Genomic DNA, 20,097 nt, shown 5'->3' with positions numbered 1-20,097 from the left:
CATATATATGTTGGATGTCTGAAAATTATCTTTACAATTTTTATTCAATATAAAAAAGTCAAATAGGAGATGTGGAAATACTCGGAATTGTCCCATTTTAGGGAAATCCACTTAAATTTCCCCTCAGTCACAGTGAATTCACTAGCATTTTTGAGCCATTTATTCAAACAAAATCTGATACACGGGTCCAGTGGAGGTTTTGAACTTGTGCCACCAACAAATTTTATTTATTTATTTTTATTTTTTGGTAGCTCCAGCTTAATGATAGTATTCCTCCATTTAACTCCCACTAGATTTATTCTCCTGACTCTAGGTATACAGTCTGCTTTGAAGTGAAGAGGGAAGTCTGTTACTTCCCTCTTCACTTCCCATGCACTATCAACATCCAAGCAATCTCCTAAGCTTGTCATACCTACCAGTCCTGTAATTCCACATACCCCCTCTTAACTGAAAATTCCACTCATTTAGCCACCTCCCAGGTCAAGACCACTGATCACTCTCACTAACTGGTGGCAGTGTGGTCATATTGGTTATGGAAAAATTCTCTGATGCAGTTACTAGATCTAGCACTCTCAAACCCTTAGTACATTCCATCACATGCTGCCTCAGGTAATTATTCCTTAGTAACTGCATAAATTCCATTTCCTTCTTCCCATTTGTCCTCTCCCACCCATTGAGCTTATTTGCTGATGCATGTACTATCCCCAATCATCCTTTACATCCCCTGGTCTATAGAAACTTCAACTATATATTTTGTTCTGCTGGCTACTATCTCACACCAGATGGCCTCAAATGTGCTATTTTCACTGGCTTGCAGTTGAACTTCTATTCTTTTTCATTGCAGTTAATCAGCTATCATCAATAATACTCCACCCACCCCATTCTTTTCTCTCTGTCCTCCCTGAACACACTATAGCCTTCATATTCTATTCCACTAACTACACTAGTTCCCCCCCCCCTTATCTGCAGTTTCAGTTACTCACGGTCAACCCTGGTCCAAAAATATTAAATAGAAAATTCCAGAAATAAACAATTCATTAGTTTTAAACTGTGCACCATTCTGAATAGCGTGGCAAAATCTCTCTGGCCTGCCCAGGACACGAAACCATCCCTTTGTTCAGCATATCCACACTGTATATGATACCTACAGATTAGTCACTTAGTAGCTGTCTCAGTTATTAGATCGACTGTTGCGGTATCGCAGTGCTTGTGTTCAAGTAACCCTTATTTTACTTAACAATGGCCTCAAAGTGCAAGAGTAGTGATACTGGAAATTCAGATATGCCAAAGAGAAGCCATAAAGTACTTCCTTTTAAGTGAAAATTCTCAAGAGAGGGGAAATAAGAAACGTATGCTGAGGTTGCTATGATTCCATTCACATTTATATCGTTATAATTGTTATTAATCTCTTACTGTGTCTAATTTATAAATTAAATTTTATCATGGGTATGTATGTATAGGAAAAACATAGTATATACAGGGTGTTCGGAATAAATTTGACAGTTTCGTAAGGAAAAAGAAAATCTTCTTTGTATCTATTAAATTTAATGAATTGACAAAAAAACATTACAGGCAGAGTTAATTACAATACTATCAACAAGATTTACTCAAAATAACCACCATTAGCATCGATCACAGCTTCAATTCTGCTTCGGAACCTCGAACAAGCTGATGCTACAGTCTCCCTGGGAAGGGCCGCAAAAACTGTTTTAATTTTATCCATTAACTGGGCTTTTGTATTACTGGAAGTGCGATTGGTGTCTTTTTCAACTGCGCCCCATACAAAATAATCCATGGGGTTAAGGTCTGGGGAGTTTGGAGGCCAAACATTTGGACTGGTGAAGTCGTAGAAATTTTCAGACAACCATTTTTGACTTTTCCCAGAGGTGTGGCAAGGGGCCGAATCCTGCTGCCATACATACGGCCTACCATTGGCTACCCTTGTTATCCAGGGCTTGACTACAGTTAGCAACTCCACGAACAAAGCCCGAATTCCAATGCCAGGGTTCTTCAACACCTGTTCCTGCAGATTTGCGAGGAATTCTGCTGTACGAACGCAATCAGATCGTCTGCTAGGGATCTTTCTTCTTGCTACATCCTCGTAGTCACCATTGCAAGTCTCTAGTTCATGCCTGATTGTTTTTACTGTATTCAGGGAGCATTGGGCAGCAGTCGTAATATCCTTATTTTGATGGCGGGCACGAATCATCATGATACAAGTTATTCTCTTCCATGATTCAGGTGGGTTCCAGCTATCCATCCTTTCTGACATCTTGTATATGAATGAAGAAGGGTCCAAACTTTTAAATGAAGAGAAGTGTGTGTTAATACATGTAACTTACGGAAAAATATAATTAATTATAAATATGTCAAATTTATCCCGAACACCCTGTATATATGTATATATAGGGTTCAGTACTATCTGTGGTTTCAGGTATCCACAGTGGGTTTTGGAATGTATCCCCACAGATAAGGAGGAGGACTACTGTATATCATCTTCCGTCAGCTGTGCTTTACTAATGCCAGTAACCTTTGGCCAGGATGAACTAACCAATGCCAAAAACTCCTCCCCCTTGTTTTGAATGCTTCTACTGTTAGCATACATAAAGTACAAAAGCCCCTTAGGCTCACCGCTGTCCTGACACACAAAACTAGTGAGTGATTCATTCAGGGCATACAGTGAAGTAGTTTGCAAGGATAGAAAAATCAGATAAAAGAAGAAAGTGCATCAAAAGTTCTTAGCAAGTAACTCAGTATATGCTCTGAGAGAATACAGACAAAAATATAAGTAAGCCAAGCAACGTGTATAAAAGTAACTAAATGAAAGTGATGGGAAGATGATGGTAAGATATGCTTCTTATTATTATTACATGAATATCTTCATGGAGTCACAAGATTCATTGCAGGATACCCACATTAGCCATTATTTATGCAATACCTATCACACCTCTCCTTAGACCCAGTCACTCTCAGGGCCACAACTACTTCTGGTAATCCAGTCTGGTTGTTCATTTCTCCATGCAAAAAACCTAGTCAACATACCCTTTCTTATATAAATTCCACAAGTGATTCCTAGTTCTCTCCCTACTTTTCATGTAATGAAAAATTTCTTTTGTGTCAATCTTATAGAACCCCCTTTAGTAACTTAAGTTTCTATCTTGTTCCCTCTCTTCTGCCTGTCAGTGAAACTCTGCAACCCACACACCTTCATTCTATCTTCACAGGGATCATTACACTGAACTGTCACCAGATTGGTCTCTGAATCCTCTCCACCATCTCCTGATCACAAAGAAACCCAGGTGACCAAATCTGTGCACAGCAGTCGAGATGTGGCCGAAGCATAGCTTTATAAAGAGGGATAATAACCTCCCTATGTTTACTTATCAATGTGTTCTTCCACATCCAAGTTATCCTTTGAGCTATTTTGCTACCTTTTGCAATATGTTCTCTGAATTTCAAATCTCTGTCCACCATCATCCCCAAATCCCTAGCCTCATCAATTTATTGTAATCCAGTACAATTAGTATGACACAAAGTCTGGCTGAAGCCACTACTTCATCCAATATCCTTTGAATACTGAGCATGGAGCACTTTATTTTTCCAACCTTATGATATTTTTGCCATTTCTTTTTCCTTTAAATGCTTTTTCGAATCTACTGCATTCACCACTTTTTCTTTATGCTAATCGAAGCTTATAAGCTTCAATTAGCATTTTTTTTTTCTGTGCTTTCCTTGATGTAATCATTCAATGCTTGCTTTTCTTCTACTGTTTGTTTGAATTTTAAAAGGCCATGTCCTCCACTTTTCCTGGCTATGTATAACTGATCCACATCACTGCATGGGTGCAAAGCATAATTCAAGGCTTGTGTCCAGTTCCTGTTGTGTATCTGATTATGGGCTCAACCCATGTATTGATTGCTTTTACAGTGTTGCCTCCATTCAGTTTGTTCTTTAGAACTTTTCTAAACTCTTTTCAGATATTTAGACTGATTTCTTTTTGCCTTCTGAACTCAAAATGTCATTTGCTCAGAATTCCAAGGCATAATTGCTGGTGCATTCTGAGACAAATTTTTAATTTTCTTTCCATCTGTAAATGTGATTCCTTTGCTTTCACTTATTTTTCCTCAATCTATGGCAAGTGTGTTTCACATTTCTCAAGTCCAAGTTCCATACAGATGTCTTCACTGAAGATTTGGACTGTATTCATCAGTGACTCAATTTTTCTGGATGATTTTCTGCATTGTTTAAGATTGCTCATATATAATATATAATAGATGTAATATTTTCCTGTATGATATTATTTTTGATATCTGAAGCTAGTTTCTTTAGAATTAATGGTAGAAGGATCCATGCTACATGCAGGTGATAGTATGTCACCTTGGAAAATTCCAATCTTGATATCAACTGTACCCAGATTGTCTTCATTGACTATTAGCTTAGTTTTTCACATGATATGACAGCTGTTAGAATTTTCTGTTTTTTTTTACTTATTCACAAAAATTTCTAGAGATTTTCGAATTCAAGTATGTGGTAAGGAGTTGAATGCTTTCTGATAAGCTTTTCATCATTTTGGATTTTTAAAATCATTTTGTCATGTAACAACTGGGCTTTTGTTCCTCTGAAGTTTTTGCAACACCCTTTTTGTTCAATTGATAAATATTGGCTAATCAAAGTTGCTAGATGTCTGGTGAATAACTTTAATGTTGGTTGGTAGGCAAGTTACTGGACAGTAACTACTTCAAATAGCTCATTTTTCTTTGTTTTCAAAATCAGAATTTTCCTTCCAGTTGTCATCCACTCTTTAATTGAGCCTGTTTGCAATAGAATGTTAAATTGTTAAGCTAATCGAGCATAACTACTGGGCAAATATTTGCGTCAAAACCTATGCAAATCTTTCCTGGTGCATTTCAGTTCTTCACTTTCTTTGCTTGCCTTTGGATCATTTCTGTGGTTATGACAGTCTTCCATCTATGTGCTGTTCATTTGTTTTTCAACATCATCTATCCAGTTAGCATTTTTATTATGTTCTTTTGGTTTATCCCAGAGGTGCTTCCAGAACTTCAGTGCTTCTTTTGTCTTTCAGGTGTTCAACATTGTCTTTGGATTTCCCATCAATCTTTGGTAACACTGATGTTGGTTACTCTTCAACTGAATGTTTTGTCTGTATTGACTTATTCTGCTTTCATAGTAAATGATCTTTTTTTCCATGGCGACAATTCTTTGTTTTCATTGTTTTGCTGTTAAGCACATATAAAGATTCCTCTCGCCATGAGTTTGATTCTCGTTGTGACAAGAGGAATAATTTATACTATAGGTGGGCTTTTTCCATTGAAAGTGAGTTAGCCAATCTCATACAGAGGCAGCAGGTTATTTTTTTTTTTTTTTCCTCATAGAAACTCAAGTTTTTCATCCTGCATACAGGCAAATCAGGCATGAGAATACAGAATATATATTAGTGATGATGGTGGTGGGCAGTAGATACTGCTGTGTGTTGATGTAGTAATATCGTGTTGTTTGGAGGATTAAGTAAGAGAGACAGTGAGATGTAGTGGAGTAGTGTGCCCTCCCTCCCTTAATGAGTTCTTGGAGATGTCACAATAATAACACAGTCCAACACAATTTTTGCTGACTTTTATATGAGACTTGTTTTTTTACTAATTTGGGTGCGCTGATTTCAAATATCAAAACCATTTTTCTCTATCACGTCAGGTTTTTCCTCTATGGCATTTTCTTTTTGCTAATTTGTAAGTTTTTGATAGCTTTAAGGAGGCAATACTATTTAGAGGATCAAAAAAATCGAATTTTTAATATAATTTTCTGAAAGTATGTACTTTTAAAAATCTGTTCAACTTTTTATCAAGAAATTCGAAAAATTCCTGAAGATATAGCCTATTATTCAAAGTGGTGTGCAGATCAGAATCGGAGCGCACACTATTGACACAATTTCGAGTAGTAGACATGATGTATTTTCTTCACTGCCGACTAACATGCAATTAACAAGACAAAAAAAACAGATACTTTATTGAAAGGTTATAAGTGCTCATCATACTTTCACGATCGATTAACGATTGACTGGTTTCGATCGTTCTTTGTCCGCTATGATGCATATAGCATTCATTTGTTTTAGGCAGTTGTCATCGCCTACTTTTCATCACCTAAAAGTATTAGGTCGGTTATTAGGTCGCATTCAAAGCGCCAGTATGTGCCATTGCAGGTTCTTACGCATTTATTCGTTTACTAATAAGCGAGAGCAGTGAGCGCTCAGATTCTGATCTGCGCATCGCTTTGAATAATAGGCTATATCTTCGGGAATTTTTCGAATTTCTTGATAAACAGTTAGGAACAGATTTTTAAAAGTACATACTTTCAGAAAATAATATTAAAAAATCGATTTTTTTGATCCTCTAAATAGTACTGCCTCCTTAAAACTATCAAAAACTTACAAATTAGCAAAAGGAAAATGCCATAGAGGAAAAACCTGATGTGATAGAGAAAAATGGGATTGATATTTGAAATCAGCGCACCCAAATTAGTAAAAAAAAAAATGTGTCAGATCATAATCAGCAGAAAAAAAAATTTTTTTTTTGTTGGCCAGTGTAATAATTCTGATACTTTGGTTATTGATTTTGTTTGCAGGTTGGTTTGTTTTACTAGACTACTCTTGATCTTTTCCTGTTTTAAGTTTTCCTTGTCTTCAGTGATGGCTCGTGGCTTGAAATCATGGGAGTGCTGCAACTTTCGAAATATACATACACAATGCAAGTACAGTGTTTACGTGTTTGGATAAAATATCAAAATTATGATAAAAATTTTAAAAAAAATTAAACATGAAAAAATATTGTTTATTATCAATAAAATTATACAGTTTGGTATAATTCAAAATTACTTAAAAATAAAATATATTCTTCTTGTTTTGTTTCATGAAAAAATATTGTTTATTATCAATAAAACTATACAGTTTAGTATAATTCAAAATTACTTAAAAATAAACTCCATTGTAATTAAAGGAATGGATTTACAATTTTTGGACATTACAATTAAGTCCTTTAATTGTAATGTTCAAATATTTAAAGAGATGGAGTAAACATGATAAGCACTACGAACACTCTACTACTGGCGCAAACTGCATATAAACAACAGTGGAACTGCCCAATGGACAGTGGCGCATTATGCTAATAGCTAGCATCTCACTATGACATGCATATGCTTGCGCGCGTAGCAATATGACACTGTGGTAAACACAGTGTTGCTAGCGTCCTTCGTCCTCCTATGTGCTACAAGATGGATTTTTCTTATTTTTTATACAAAATAAGAGAATTGTATAGGATTGTTGATGATAAAATTAAATATTACAAGCAAATATAAATAAATATATTTATATATCGCGAAAAATTGGGGGTGCTGCAGTTCCGCAGTGCCTATGCATGAGCCACCCCTGTTTGTCTTAAATTCTTTAAATTGGAGTGTCTCTTTTTGGTTTATTCATCTGTTTTATTGTATACCCAAGTTCTTTTGTGACTATTAGTACTGCACTGTATGCCAGCTGATTTGTTTCTCCAACTGTTGTGTGTTGGAGATACAAACAGAAACAAATCCAAGTTGATGTTGCTCAATATTTGAGTAACATCAACTTGATTTTTGTTTCAAAATTAGCTAGATCTTGTCTATTATTATTATTATTTCTTGACCTCCATGAAGTCACAAAACTCATTGTGGGAGGTTAATGTTAGTCAATACAAAGTCCATTGTACTACTCCTTAAATTCATCCACTGTTTGCATTTTTACCATTCTCTCAGACAATGTATTCCATGCTTCTGCCACTCTCCCAGAAAAACACTTACTTCATATCCTTTTACAGCTTCCAGGAATGGCCCCTTGTCATTTTCTCCTTCCCCTTATTCTGCTATTTGAAAAATCTTCCTAGTGTTAATCTGATAACCTTTCAACAGCTTAACTGTCTCAATCATATCCCACTTTGTCTTCTATCTACCAGCTCTGCACTTTATATGTTCTCAGTCTATCTCCATAATCAACACTGGAGAATCCAAATATCATTTTTTGTCATCCATCTCTGTATCCTCTCCAAGGTCACTTCATCCCCTTCAAATTATTATTATTATTCAGGCCTCTATGGAGTCAAAAGACATTGTGGGAGGTCCTTCCTAGGAAACACAACATCTATGATATTACGCCTTGAACTCATAGAACCGTTCTTGCTCTCACTACTCTATCAGGCAATGGATTCCATGATTCAAAGAAACCACTCCTCATCCTCACAGCCTGCTTTTGTAACTTCCAGGGATGGCCCGTTGTCATCGTTCTTTCCCGCTGTTTTACCAAGCGAAAGAACTCCCCAGTGTCAATGCTGTAACTACCTCTCAAAAGTTTAAAAGTGTCAATCATATCACCTCTCCTTCTATCTACCAAACTCCGTAGTCCACATTCCCTCAGCCAATTCTCATAACTAACATTATACAGTCCTGAAACCATCTTTTTTATTCGCCTATGTATCATTTCCACAGTTAATTTATCCCCTTCAAATCCTGGGGGCCAAATTTGAGAATAATAGTCTACGTGTGGTCTAATCAGGGTCTTATATATATATAATTGGACGATAACTCTTATCTCTGCAGGTCAGCTTCCTTCTCAGTATTGCAGCAATCCTCTGGGTCACCTTTACAATATGTTCCCTGCATTTCAGGCTTCTATCATTCATCACCCCCAGATCTCTTCCCTACTTCCTCCAATCGGGTATGCAACCTCCCACCGATGTATCCCAAACCTCAACACTTTACATTTTGCTGCATTAAACCGATACCCCCGATTCATTTGCCCATCTATCTAGTTTATTCAAATCCTCTTGCAGGGATGCTGCATCTGCACTATTACTAATAACCCTTCCCAGCTTCACATCATCTGCAAACAACTGAATATCTGCCTGCAATCCACTGACAATGTCATTGTTATAAAGGTTAAACAATATAGGTCCCAGTACTGGCCCTGTGGGACTCCACTTGTAACCTTCTGCCTCCTTGATATTGCTCCATCATACACAACTCTCTGATACCTATCAGACAGCCAATCCTGAATCCAGTTGGCTAACCTGAAGTCCAAACCCATGTGCTGCAACTTAAATATCAATTTATCATGTGGCACCCTGTCAAATGTCTTTGCAAAATACAAAAAAAAATGGCTTTTTCCTCATCAACTGCTCTTGTCACTTTATTATAAAAGGCAATCATATTACTAAAGCAAGAGCGCCCCTTAACAAATCCATGTCGACTCTCACAGATAACATTACCCTCATCTGCCCAATGCTGTATATGGTCCCTCACTAATTTCTCCAAGATCTTAACAACTACTGATGAAACACAAACTATCCTATAATTAAACACTTCCAGTCTGCTACCGCCATTATGCAATGGCACTATCATACCTTCCTTCCATTCCTTGGATACCTTTCCCCATAGCCAGACTTTCATTGAAAAGTCAGGTCAACGGAGCTGTCAGTTCTGTAGCACATTCTCTCAAAACCCATGGTGAAATACGATCCAGCCCCGCAGCTTTACTGACATCCAGAGTATTCAGTATCTGGAACACACTCTCCTCTTGCACCTCTAAACCTCGAACCTGCCCTATCCCTCTAGTATTAAAACTTACTTCTCCAGGATGAAATACTCCAATAAAGCGTTCATTGAACAACTCCACCCTCTGCATCAGTCACTCTATTCCCATTTTTATCCCACAATGTCATTCTTCCACAATCATTTCTCCTCCTACTGGCCATATAGCTACAAAATTCCCAAAATTCTTTTGCCAGATTCGTTCAACTTCGACTTGCAACCCACGATACTTTGTAATTTTTTCAGTTTCTTTGTTGTTAATCCGACTATCTCCTGGTAGTGATATTTTGATAAACTGAACACTCTTGTTTTCACTTTTTTCAACCACTGTTATATCGGGTGTATTACATTCCAAGCTTTTGTGAGTCTGGATTTTGAAATCCTAGAGTATTTTAGCTTTCTCATTCTCAGTCACTTTCTGGTGAACTTTATGCTTCCAGTAGTCTTTAGATACTTTAAACCCGTACTTTTTACATAAATGCCAGTGAATTATCTTAGCTACATTATCATGCCTTTTATGGTACTCGATTTTTGAGATTTTGCTGCACCCACTTATAATGTGGTCTATCATTTCCTCCTTTTCTTTGCACAATCTACATTTACTGTCTTCTTGAATTTTTTGTATTTTTGCCTTCAAGGTTGGTCAATTGGTAGAGCTTCTGCTACTAATGGCTCACGCAAAAAGTTAAGCAAGTTTGAGTGCGGTTAATAGTTGGAAGGGGTTCAATCGTTCGATGCTGTTGGCACACTCTCCCTTGATGAGTCTTTGGACTGCCTGGAGGTGTCACATAATAATAATAACATTGGTTTAAATAGCCTGTTCTTGTGCTGCAAAAATTACCAATTCTGTTTCTTTCTTTACTGCTCCATTTTTCAACCATTGCCAGGTCAAGTTGCTGTCAGCACTGTCCTCTATGCTGTGAAGGTATTTTCCATGCAATGCCTTATTTTTCCATCTTTCAATTCTCACTTTACTTGGTTAGTTTTGTATTCCAGTTGTTGACCAATCTTTTATCCTTCTAGCTTGCTTTTGAACAATTTGAGTTGGTCCATTTTATGTTCTTGAGATTCGTTCATAATTTGTAATTGTTCAATACACTTTGCCTTGTTATTGTTTTATATATATACACACACACACACACACACACACAACACACATACACATACAGTAAAACCCCGAAGTTACGTGGTAGGTGGTACCAACAAAAAGCGCGTAAGTGGGGGTATAATTTTGCATGCAATTTATATATACAAACATACAATGGGGACCAAAGGTTTACAAAAACACCCATTTTTTTAAGAAATATAATCATAATTGTAGTTTTTCGTACATAAAAAAAACGAAAGTTATTTCCATGTCAATGGTTTCATAAAATCTAATAGATTCGTCTGACAGCATAATGTCTTTTTCTTGTCATGCAAAATTTCTTCATAGCAAGCTAATGATTTTTTTATTCCTTGCCTTGTGGCTACAATTCGTTCCTCGTTAGAATCTATGTCCTCCAAAATCTGTACACCTTTCTTTTATGATTGTTCTTACTGTGGATTCCTGTAGATCGAACTTCTTTGCTAGCTCACAAATTTTCATTCCTCCTTCAAGATCCTTAATAATGTTGAGTTTTGTTTCCAAAATCAATGTTTTTCTTTTCCTGCTAGCTGTAGAAGAATCGGACTTGCTTCTTTTGGATGACATTATTATTTTTTATGTGATAAAATTTTTATCTAGAACATAATATTAAACAATCGCAAGGTTTGTAGACTATAAAAATTGCGTATGAATGGAGACCGCGAGAAACATATCAGTGCTTGTTCACAGCATGTGCAACACTGGCGAATGCAGCCGGTGCCGGAAAGATACGACTAATGGTGAGGCGTGAAGCGGGACCGGAATATGTACATATAAGAAACCAGGTAACTCCGGATTCGCGTAAGTCGGGGTATGACTGTGTATATATATATATATATATATATATATGTGTGTGTGTGTGTGTGTGTGTGTGTGTGTGTGTGTGTGTAGGAAGATTGATTTACTCGGTTGATATACATTTTTTAAAAAATTGAATGACCAGAAACCAAGAAAAGTGAAAACAAAGTTTAATAGCACAACTAGTTTCAGCTTGTATCAGCCTTCTTCAGGTGCACATTAAAATAGAAATAACCAGTAAAACATAGAGAAAATAATTATAAACACCACGAAAAATTAGTGCATATATTTCAACATTGAAGCATTGAAGTCTGCGCATTCAAAACTGTTCTCTCATTGGCTTCATTGTTGGGCATATGCATGCGTATAGCATCTCGAGCACGCCAGTATTGGATCATAGTAGAATGACAGTCTGAAAGGTTGTAACTCAAGTAGTTGTTGAGAATTATTTCTTTAGATTCTATTATCTTCCTTTCTAATTCATCGTAGCAATGGAAAATGTTATTATTAGACTTGTCCCATAGAACTGTATGGTTAAGGTTTTCTTCATTAGAATTGGCCGAGAACAGAACATGACTAGACAGAACACTGGCTCGCATTCTCCCGTAACTGACATCTCTTTATGTTCTTCAATGCATAACTCGATTGATTTCTCTGTTTGGCCAAAGTACGGTATATCACAGTTGTACCAAATCTGGCAAACACTGGCATATTTAAGGTTGTGATGTCTAGGTTTCGGACAGCTCAGTAAGGAGTGGATTTTTGGAAGGGGTGTAAATAAAGTTCTTATGTTGTGTTTCCTAAGAACCTTGGCCAATTTGGGTGAGACAGAGCTTATGTATAGTATAAAAATGTTATCTTTCGCACTATTGGTCTCTTCATGATGGTGAGTGGGTGGATTTAATAGGAATTTATCAATTGTTTTTTGTGAATAACCATTCAGTTGAAAAGTGGTTTGAGAAAATTGAGTTCTTTATTAAGTTCTATCTCATCATCAAGAAGAGAGTGAGCATGATGTCCTAGTATAGAGATGATTCCAAACTTTTGAGGAGGATAATGATGGGATTGACTGTGGAGATATCTGTTGGTGTGGGTAGGTTTTCTGTAAATCGAAATTTTTAATTTCTCCGAGAAACGGGCCAGTTTAATGTCCAAAAAAGGAAGAGAACCGTTAGCTTCAAACTCAGCCGTAAATTTTATGTCGGATGTTGATTATTTAGATGTTCTAGGAAGTTCAGGAGAGATTCATGGCCATGGCTCCAAATCAGGAAAATGTCATCAATATATCTTTTCCAAATTCTTGGTTTTAAAGGATAAGAGATGGCTTTAACTTCCAGATCTCCTAAATAGATGTTTGCAAGTACAGGTGACAACGGATTACCCATTGCAAGACCATAATTTTGTTTATAGATGGTAAAGAGTATCCTGAAACTTGAAATATCCTGAGTGGATGCAATGAGTAAGTAAGGCCATGATCTTTTTAGATAATTTATCTTTGAGTAGTAAAAGAACTTCATCTGTAGGAACATTGGTAAATAAGGAGACTATGTCAAAACTTGCCATGATTTCATATTCCTTAATAATAATATCTTTTATACATGATACAAAATCTGCAGAGTTTTTAATAAATGACGATGCCTTACCAGAAAAACATTTAAGAGATTTAGCCAGATATTTGGAAAGGTTATATGTTGGAGAGTTAATTCCTTCTATGATAGGTCGAAGTGGGGTATAAATTTTAGGTAGTCCATATAATTGTGGAATTAGCAGATGGAGAGAACGAAGAGAAAGGCGTATGTTTCTAAGTAGTTCAGAGGTTGGTCCGGTTTTGGAGTTCACGGGTGGGATCTCTCTCGAGGATCGAGTAAGTGTCACTCCGTAACAATTCCATCATCTTGTTGTGATACTCAATGTTAAGAACAACTGTGGCATTGCCTTTATCTGCGGGAAGAATAATTATATTTTTGTTGTTTTGTAACTTCTTAATAGCCTGCCGTTCCGATGAAGAGATGTTGTCTATAGATGGTTTGGTGTTATTGATGATGAAAATGGATTCAATGCGGAGTAGGTTTGCCTCTTGGGTAGGAAGAAAGGAGGAAGCTTTTTAGAACTTTGTAAGGAATAATTCTTTTGGAATAGATGTAGGAGATATAACAAAATTTAGACCTTTACTGAGGACTTTTCTCTGCATCGGAAAGATTAAAACTTGATTTGTTAATACAACTTTGTTGGGTTGGAGGTGTGGTTTCAAAGAAGTTAAATTACCTTGAATTTGTTTAAGGGGTTCAAATTTTCTAATAAGTTTCAGTTTATTGTCATTTTGAAATCTGGCAGCTTGAGATTCACTTGTTACTTGAAGAAGATTCAACTGTCACTATCTAGAAATTGTTCAATTTTTTGAGATAACGTAGTTTTTTTACTAAATAAAATTCCAGAGTACGTCTAGTGTTCGTCCAAATAAAAAAGCCAGAGTGCTCTGTCTAGTCATGTTCTGTTCTCGGCCAATTCTAATGAAGAAAAGCCATACAGTTCTATGGGACATGTCTAATAACATTTTCCGTTGCTATGATGAATTAGAAAGTAAGATAATAGAATCTAAAGAAATCATTCTCAACCCCCCCTACATCTCAACGACAACCTGAGTTACAACCTTTCAGACTGTCATTGTGCTACGATCCAATACTGGGTTTCTTGAGATGCTATACGCATGCATACGCCCAACAATGAAGCCAATGAGAGAACAGTTTTGAATGCGCAGACTTCAACACTGAAATATCTACACTAACTTTTCATGGTATTATAGTTATTTCTTCTATGTTTTACTGGTTATTTCTTTTTTAATGTGCACCTGAAGAATGCTGATACAAGCTGAAACTAGGTGTGCTATTAAACTTTGTTTTCACTTTTCTCAGTTTCTGGTCATTCAATTAAAAAAATATATATATACAGGGTGTTCGGGATAAATTTGACATATTTATAATTAATTATATTTTTCCGTAAGTTACATGTATTAACACACACTTCTCTTCATTTAAAAGTTTGGACCCTTCTTCATTCATATACAAGATGTCAGAAAGGATGGATAGCTGGAACCCACCTGAATCATGGAAGAGAATAACTTGTATCATGATGATTCGTGCCCGCCATCAAAATAAGGATATTACGACTGCTGCCCAATGCTCCCTGAATACAGTAAAAACAATCAGGCATGAACTAGAGACTTGCAATGGTGACTACGAGAAGAAAGATCCCTAGCAGACGATCTGATTGCGTTCGTACAGCAGAATTCCTCGCAAATCTGCAGGAACAGGTGTTGAAGAACCCTGGCATTGGAATTCGGGCTTTGTTCGTGGAGTTGCTAACTGTAGTCAAGCCCTGGATAACAAGGGTAGCCAATGGTAGGCCGTATGTATGGCAGCAGGATTCGGCCCCTTGCCACACCTCTGGGAAAAGTCAAAAATGGTTGTCTGAAAATTTCTACGACTTCACCAGTCCAAATGTTTGGCCTCCAAACTCCCCAGACCTTAACCCCATGGATTATTTTGTATGGGGCGCAGTTGAAAAAGACACCAATCGCACTTCCAGTAATACAAAAGCCCAGTTAATGGATAAAATTAAAACAGTTTTTGCGGCCCTTCCCAGGGAGACTGTAGCATCAGCTTGTTCGAGGTTCCGAAGCAGAATTGAAGCTGTGATCGATGCTAATGGTGGTTATTTTGAGTAAATCTTGTTGATAGTATTGTAATTAACTCTGCCTGTAATGTTTTTTTGTCAATTCATTAAATTTAATAGAAACAAAGAAGATTTTCTTTTTCCTTACGAAACTGTCAAATTTATCCCGAACACCCTGTATATATCTCATCTTCCTTATACCCTCTTTTACCTTGCGGTGTCGAGGGTCCATTGATCATCGGACCTCACTCCGTTTACAGGATAAGGTGGTCAGCCTTATGCCCCGGTGTATCCTATGGCCTGTAGTGTCGAGTTCTCAAGACCAGTTTGCCTGCTTTGCGGGATGAAAAACCCCAGAATAAACTGGGGAAAAAACCCTGCTGTCCACGCCCAAGACTGGCTAACTTGGCTATGGTTGAGGAAGATCCTTCAGCTCCTCCCGTCACCGACTGGAATCGAACCTAGGACACTCCTTCCCCAGGCATATGGTTGCGAAGCGCATAGCCACTAGGCTAACCACGCAGACTCATAGTATTACTGTTATATATATATATATAACATTAATACTATGGATGGGTAGAAAGTTCATGAGAAAGAAAACACTTATTAATAGCGAAACGTGAGAAGTACAGAGAAATTTCCTTCTGTTAGTTCCAGGAAAGATTTATACAAGTATACATGAGAAAAGACTAATAAAAATTGTTGAAGGGAAAACTAGTATATTTTGATTAAGTCAAACAAGGGGTTGCTTAGACCACATTTTCACTTATACACTTGAAAAATTACAAAACACCTCTAAATAGAGAATTCCAGAGTTTTGTATCAAAAAATTCATTAGATTACTGCATAAGGTGTGTGTGTGTGTGTGGAGGGGGGGGATTCATTTTATTTTTTTCTTTTATTTTTTATTTTTAATATAAAATGCAAATAATTTTAAGCAATCCTTTTTTGAGCTCACACATGAGAGGTCACAAGACTAACATAGCAGTGCCATCAGGGCAATAGTTGAGGAGGAAGGAATCTATTAATATATTTCTGAAAAAGCTCGAGACTGCACTCAAGAAAAACAGTATGGGAAAGTTTGTTTCAAAGAAGAGAGAGAGAGATGGAATGAAGGAGGATGATAGGTTGGTTTTGATATATTTGGAGTTGAAATATATAAGGGTGTTGATTGGCTACTTGTGTTCTTAGAGAAAAGTAGTGGCCACTTTGGATCTATACCCATGAAAGTACCTTTATAAAGGCATAATGCAGAAACAAAGCACCTATGAGAAAATGACTGGAGGGAATCTGTGAGTAAGGGATCACCTATCAGTCAGATTGTCCTCTTCTGTATATCAAGAATTCCTAGGGAGATTTTGGATGAACTACTCCAAATGTGAGAATATGATTCTAAGGTCATTTGAATTTTGGATTTATAAAGAGTTTGAAGTCGAGCAGGAGGGAAATAACATTCTGAATGAAAAAGACTACCAAGTTCTTCAGAGGCTTAGGAGGTTGTGATATGGTTATGCTATGATGAGCTAGGTGTGAAAGTCAACCTAAGAAGAGAAAACTCATTTTGATGGGTGATTGGAACATTCTCAAAAGAGTAAAAGGAAATGAAGCAGGAGCTCTCTTCAAGATAATAATCAGATAGGACTGTGCTTTTATGTGTTTTCCATATATTACAGATTACCTTATAGTTTGTAGCCTTAGAATTATCACCACCTTTGTGAAGTGAAACAATTTTACCTTCTTTCCAGCCTTGGGATTTGTACTGTTGCAAGACTCAAACAGGTAAGCCAAGTCTGATGCTAACTCCCTGGAACATTCCCTTAAGGTATGTGATGATATGCCATCAAGTCCTATTGCCTTTTTGATATTGAGCTTACCGTATATTTTCGCGTATAATGCAATCCACGTATAATGTGAACTAGAAATTTTGTTTGAAAACTAGCCCTAAAATGCCATGTCTACGTATAATGCGATCTACTAATCTTGTTCCTTAACATTATAAATAAAACAATACGAATTAACGAAAGAAATATTTATTTTAAAACAAAATGCCAAAATCCTTTAAATTCTTCTTTAGGCATTGCATTTTCATTGTAGCAGTTGTCATCATGCTCTCCATTTTGTTGTGCATCATCCTCGCTTTCGTATATGATGTCATCTTCGGATCCATCCATTGAATTACTTATTCCACATTTAAGAAATGAGCGTTGAATCATTTCAGATGGTATCAAATCCCAAGCTTCTTTAATCCAGCTGGTGACTAGGGTGATCTCAGGCTTCTGAAAATTCCCACCCTTTGTCATCTTCACCAAACCAGATAACATCCATTCTCTCCATTTTTCACATAAGTGATCTTTAAGCGGCTTAATCAAGCTAACATCAAGCAGCTGCAAAACGGAAGTTAGACCACCCGGTATGACTGCTAGGTCTGTATGTAGCTCGTGTGCTTTCTCTTTGCTTGCCTCCGTTAAATGCGCCCGGAACATAACCCAGACTAGCATGCTTTGTTGATGTAACAAGCTGCCTGGACGTATGCTCCATACTTGATCCAGCCACAATTGTACAGCATTCTTCATCCATTCAACCTTTTTGATTGGCGCAAACAAAGACACCTGTGGAAATTTCATATGCTTCGGAATTGTCTTCCTTTTAAATATCACTGTCGGCTTTAATTTGGTTCCGTTTGCCATGCATGCTAGAACAATGGCAAAATGCGTTTTTTCATGTCCCGTTGTTTTTATGAGGACACTCTTTTTACCCACTGAGTTTACTGTTTGATTCCCAGGCATATCAAAGTACATGGGCGTCTCATCCATATTGCCTATTTGGGGAAGTTCATATCCGTGACACTTCTGTAATTTTATGGAAGGACTCCACTTTTTCTTCAAGCTGCTTTGGTAACTTCTGTGCAATTTTTGTTCGGTGTTGTAATGTTAATCCTTTGTGTTTCATAAATCTGTTGCACCACCCAGGCGAAGCAAGAAAAGATGAAATACCTGGTGTGTCCTTAAATTTACCATTCTTGAGTTGTTGAGCTCGAAAACGAATTGCATTTCTTGTTACTATAATGCCATCTTGTCGTTGCATCAAAATCCATTCATTTAACTCTTCTTCGAGTTCTGGAAAGGATGCTACATTTCCACGACGGGCATGTTTCGTTTTTGGGAATTTTTTCAAGACTGTCTTTTTGCTTATGCCAAAGTCTAATATTACTCTCTGCTACACCAAATTCTCTCATAGCAACACTGTTATTATGTTCTTCTGCAAACTGCACGACATGCAATTTAAATCCTGCTTCAAAAGATGAACGTTTACGTTTCTGTTGGCTCGTTTTCAGGCTAGGCTTGTTAAAGAATAATATTTAAAATGAACTGTGGCTAAACCGATATAACTGTGCACTACTTACATTACTGGCTTTATGCGTAGATATGATGTGCGCTTGGTCACCGAATGCGAGTGCGTCGAGTAGATTTGGTTGCATAGGCATTAGGTAGTATATATTGTATGTGCAAGTCTAATAAGATGTTATATTTTTTAAGATCTGCATATAATGCAAGCCCCTAACTTTAGACCATAAATTTTTCGCATTATGTGCGATAATATACGGTACTTAACTCCTCATACACCTCTTGCTCACTAATTAGTAAGTCTTCTCCCATACACTCTACACTTGAGCTTCTCCTGATTTCATGTAGAGGAAGAAACACCCTGATGAATTGCTTACTGAATACTTTATCTGTGTCCTATGCAGAAGTTAACGTACCAGTTTCACCCATTAACATCATCTTGCCATAATCATTCTTTTTCTACTTGCCACAACATATCAAAAAAACTCCCTAGAATTTTTCTTGGCCTGATTTAATAATGCTCATACTGCACTTTTGCTGTCCTTACCAACTGTGAGTTACTTCCTGGCTTATCCTCGATACTCTTCATACAATTGATTGTTACCATTATTCATCTTGTGCTGCCTTATTCTTCAAGATTTCATGCTTAATCCCTTTAATTCATCCATTTGACACCTATCTTATTCAACCTTTTGACCTTCAGAATTTAGAGATGGCATCAGTATATTCACTGATGCTATCTCTAGTATCTCTTTGTCAGTTCTTCCCAAGCAGCATTTATTTCGTTTCCACTTAATTCCTCATTCTACACTAAAGCTCCAAACTGTCTCCTAAGCTTTTCATAATTACCAGCCTTGTAATTCCATATATCACTTTCCTCACAGAATCTTTATATGGCTAGTCACATCCACAATATTGCTATAATTATAAATAAGATTATTTAAATGCATAATGTTTAATACTTACATTCACTGGTTACATTTGTAGTCCCCCACATATAAACTTGATACATTGGTACACTGAGATTTATATCCTGTGGTGCCTGAACAGGACGACTGAAACTACACCATACAGTATCACCATCAAGATCTTTCTTAATATTACTTATGGTCTGAAAAAAAAATAGTGTATCTGATAAATAAAGTATTCAAAATAAACCAAAATTTTATTTTGAATCCAACAATACTTATATTATAATAAATTTTAGTTTAATCCTTTATCCAAGTGTGAGCAAACAAATTTTGCGCCTGAAAATATCTTCAGGACTACCTTTGTTACGAGTTGCTCGGTGTTGTACTACCGTACCCCAGTCCTGAAGATATTTTCAGGTGCAAACTTTGTTTGCGCCTGGAAAAACACACTTGGATAAAGGATTAAACTAAACTTATTATAGTCTAACCAAGTGAAAAATAAACTTTCAATGCTTATAATGATTTTTTCTTAGATATATATATATATATATATATATATATATATATATATAAACTTCATATTCTAGTACAAAATTTTGACAATCATATGTGTAACCTAAGA

At 36.6% G+C, this 20,097-nt stretch overlaps 1 protein-coding gene across 2 annotated transcripts in view; it reads right to left on the bottom strand.

Annotated features, from left to right (window-relative positions):
• LOC150105412 (uncharacterized) overlaps nt 1–20,097 on the bottom strand; it is a 131,035-nt gene that overhangs the window by 9,216 nt on the left and 101,722 nt on the right. For both annotated transcript variants that reach the window (XM_090394144.1, XM_090394145.1), the window contains exon 6: nt 19,531–19,675. In XM_090394144.1, the coding sequence (XP_090250270.1) occupies nt 19,531–19,675 (145 nt within the window). The remainder of the gene's footprint in view (nt 1–19,530; nt 19,676–20,097) is intronic.

Source organism: Typopeltis vanoorti, chromosome 6 (genome assembly GCF_054136105.1).
Source record: "Typopeltis vanoorti isolate ZY-2024b chromosome 6, IOZ_Tvanoo_1.0, whole genome shotgun sequence".
In the NCBI taxonomy this organism is placed as follows: Eukaryota; Metazoa; Arthropoda; class Arachnida; order Uropygi; family Thelyphonidae; genus Typopeltis; species Typopeltis vanoorti.
Note: the sequence above shows the minus strand (reverse complement) of the source record. Positions and strands in the feature narration are given on the sequence as shown.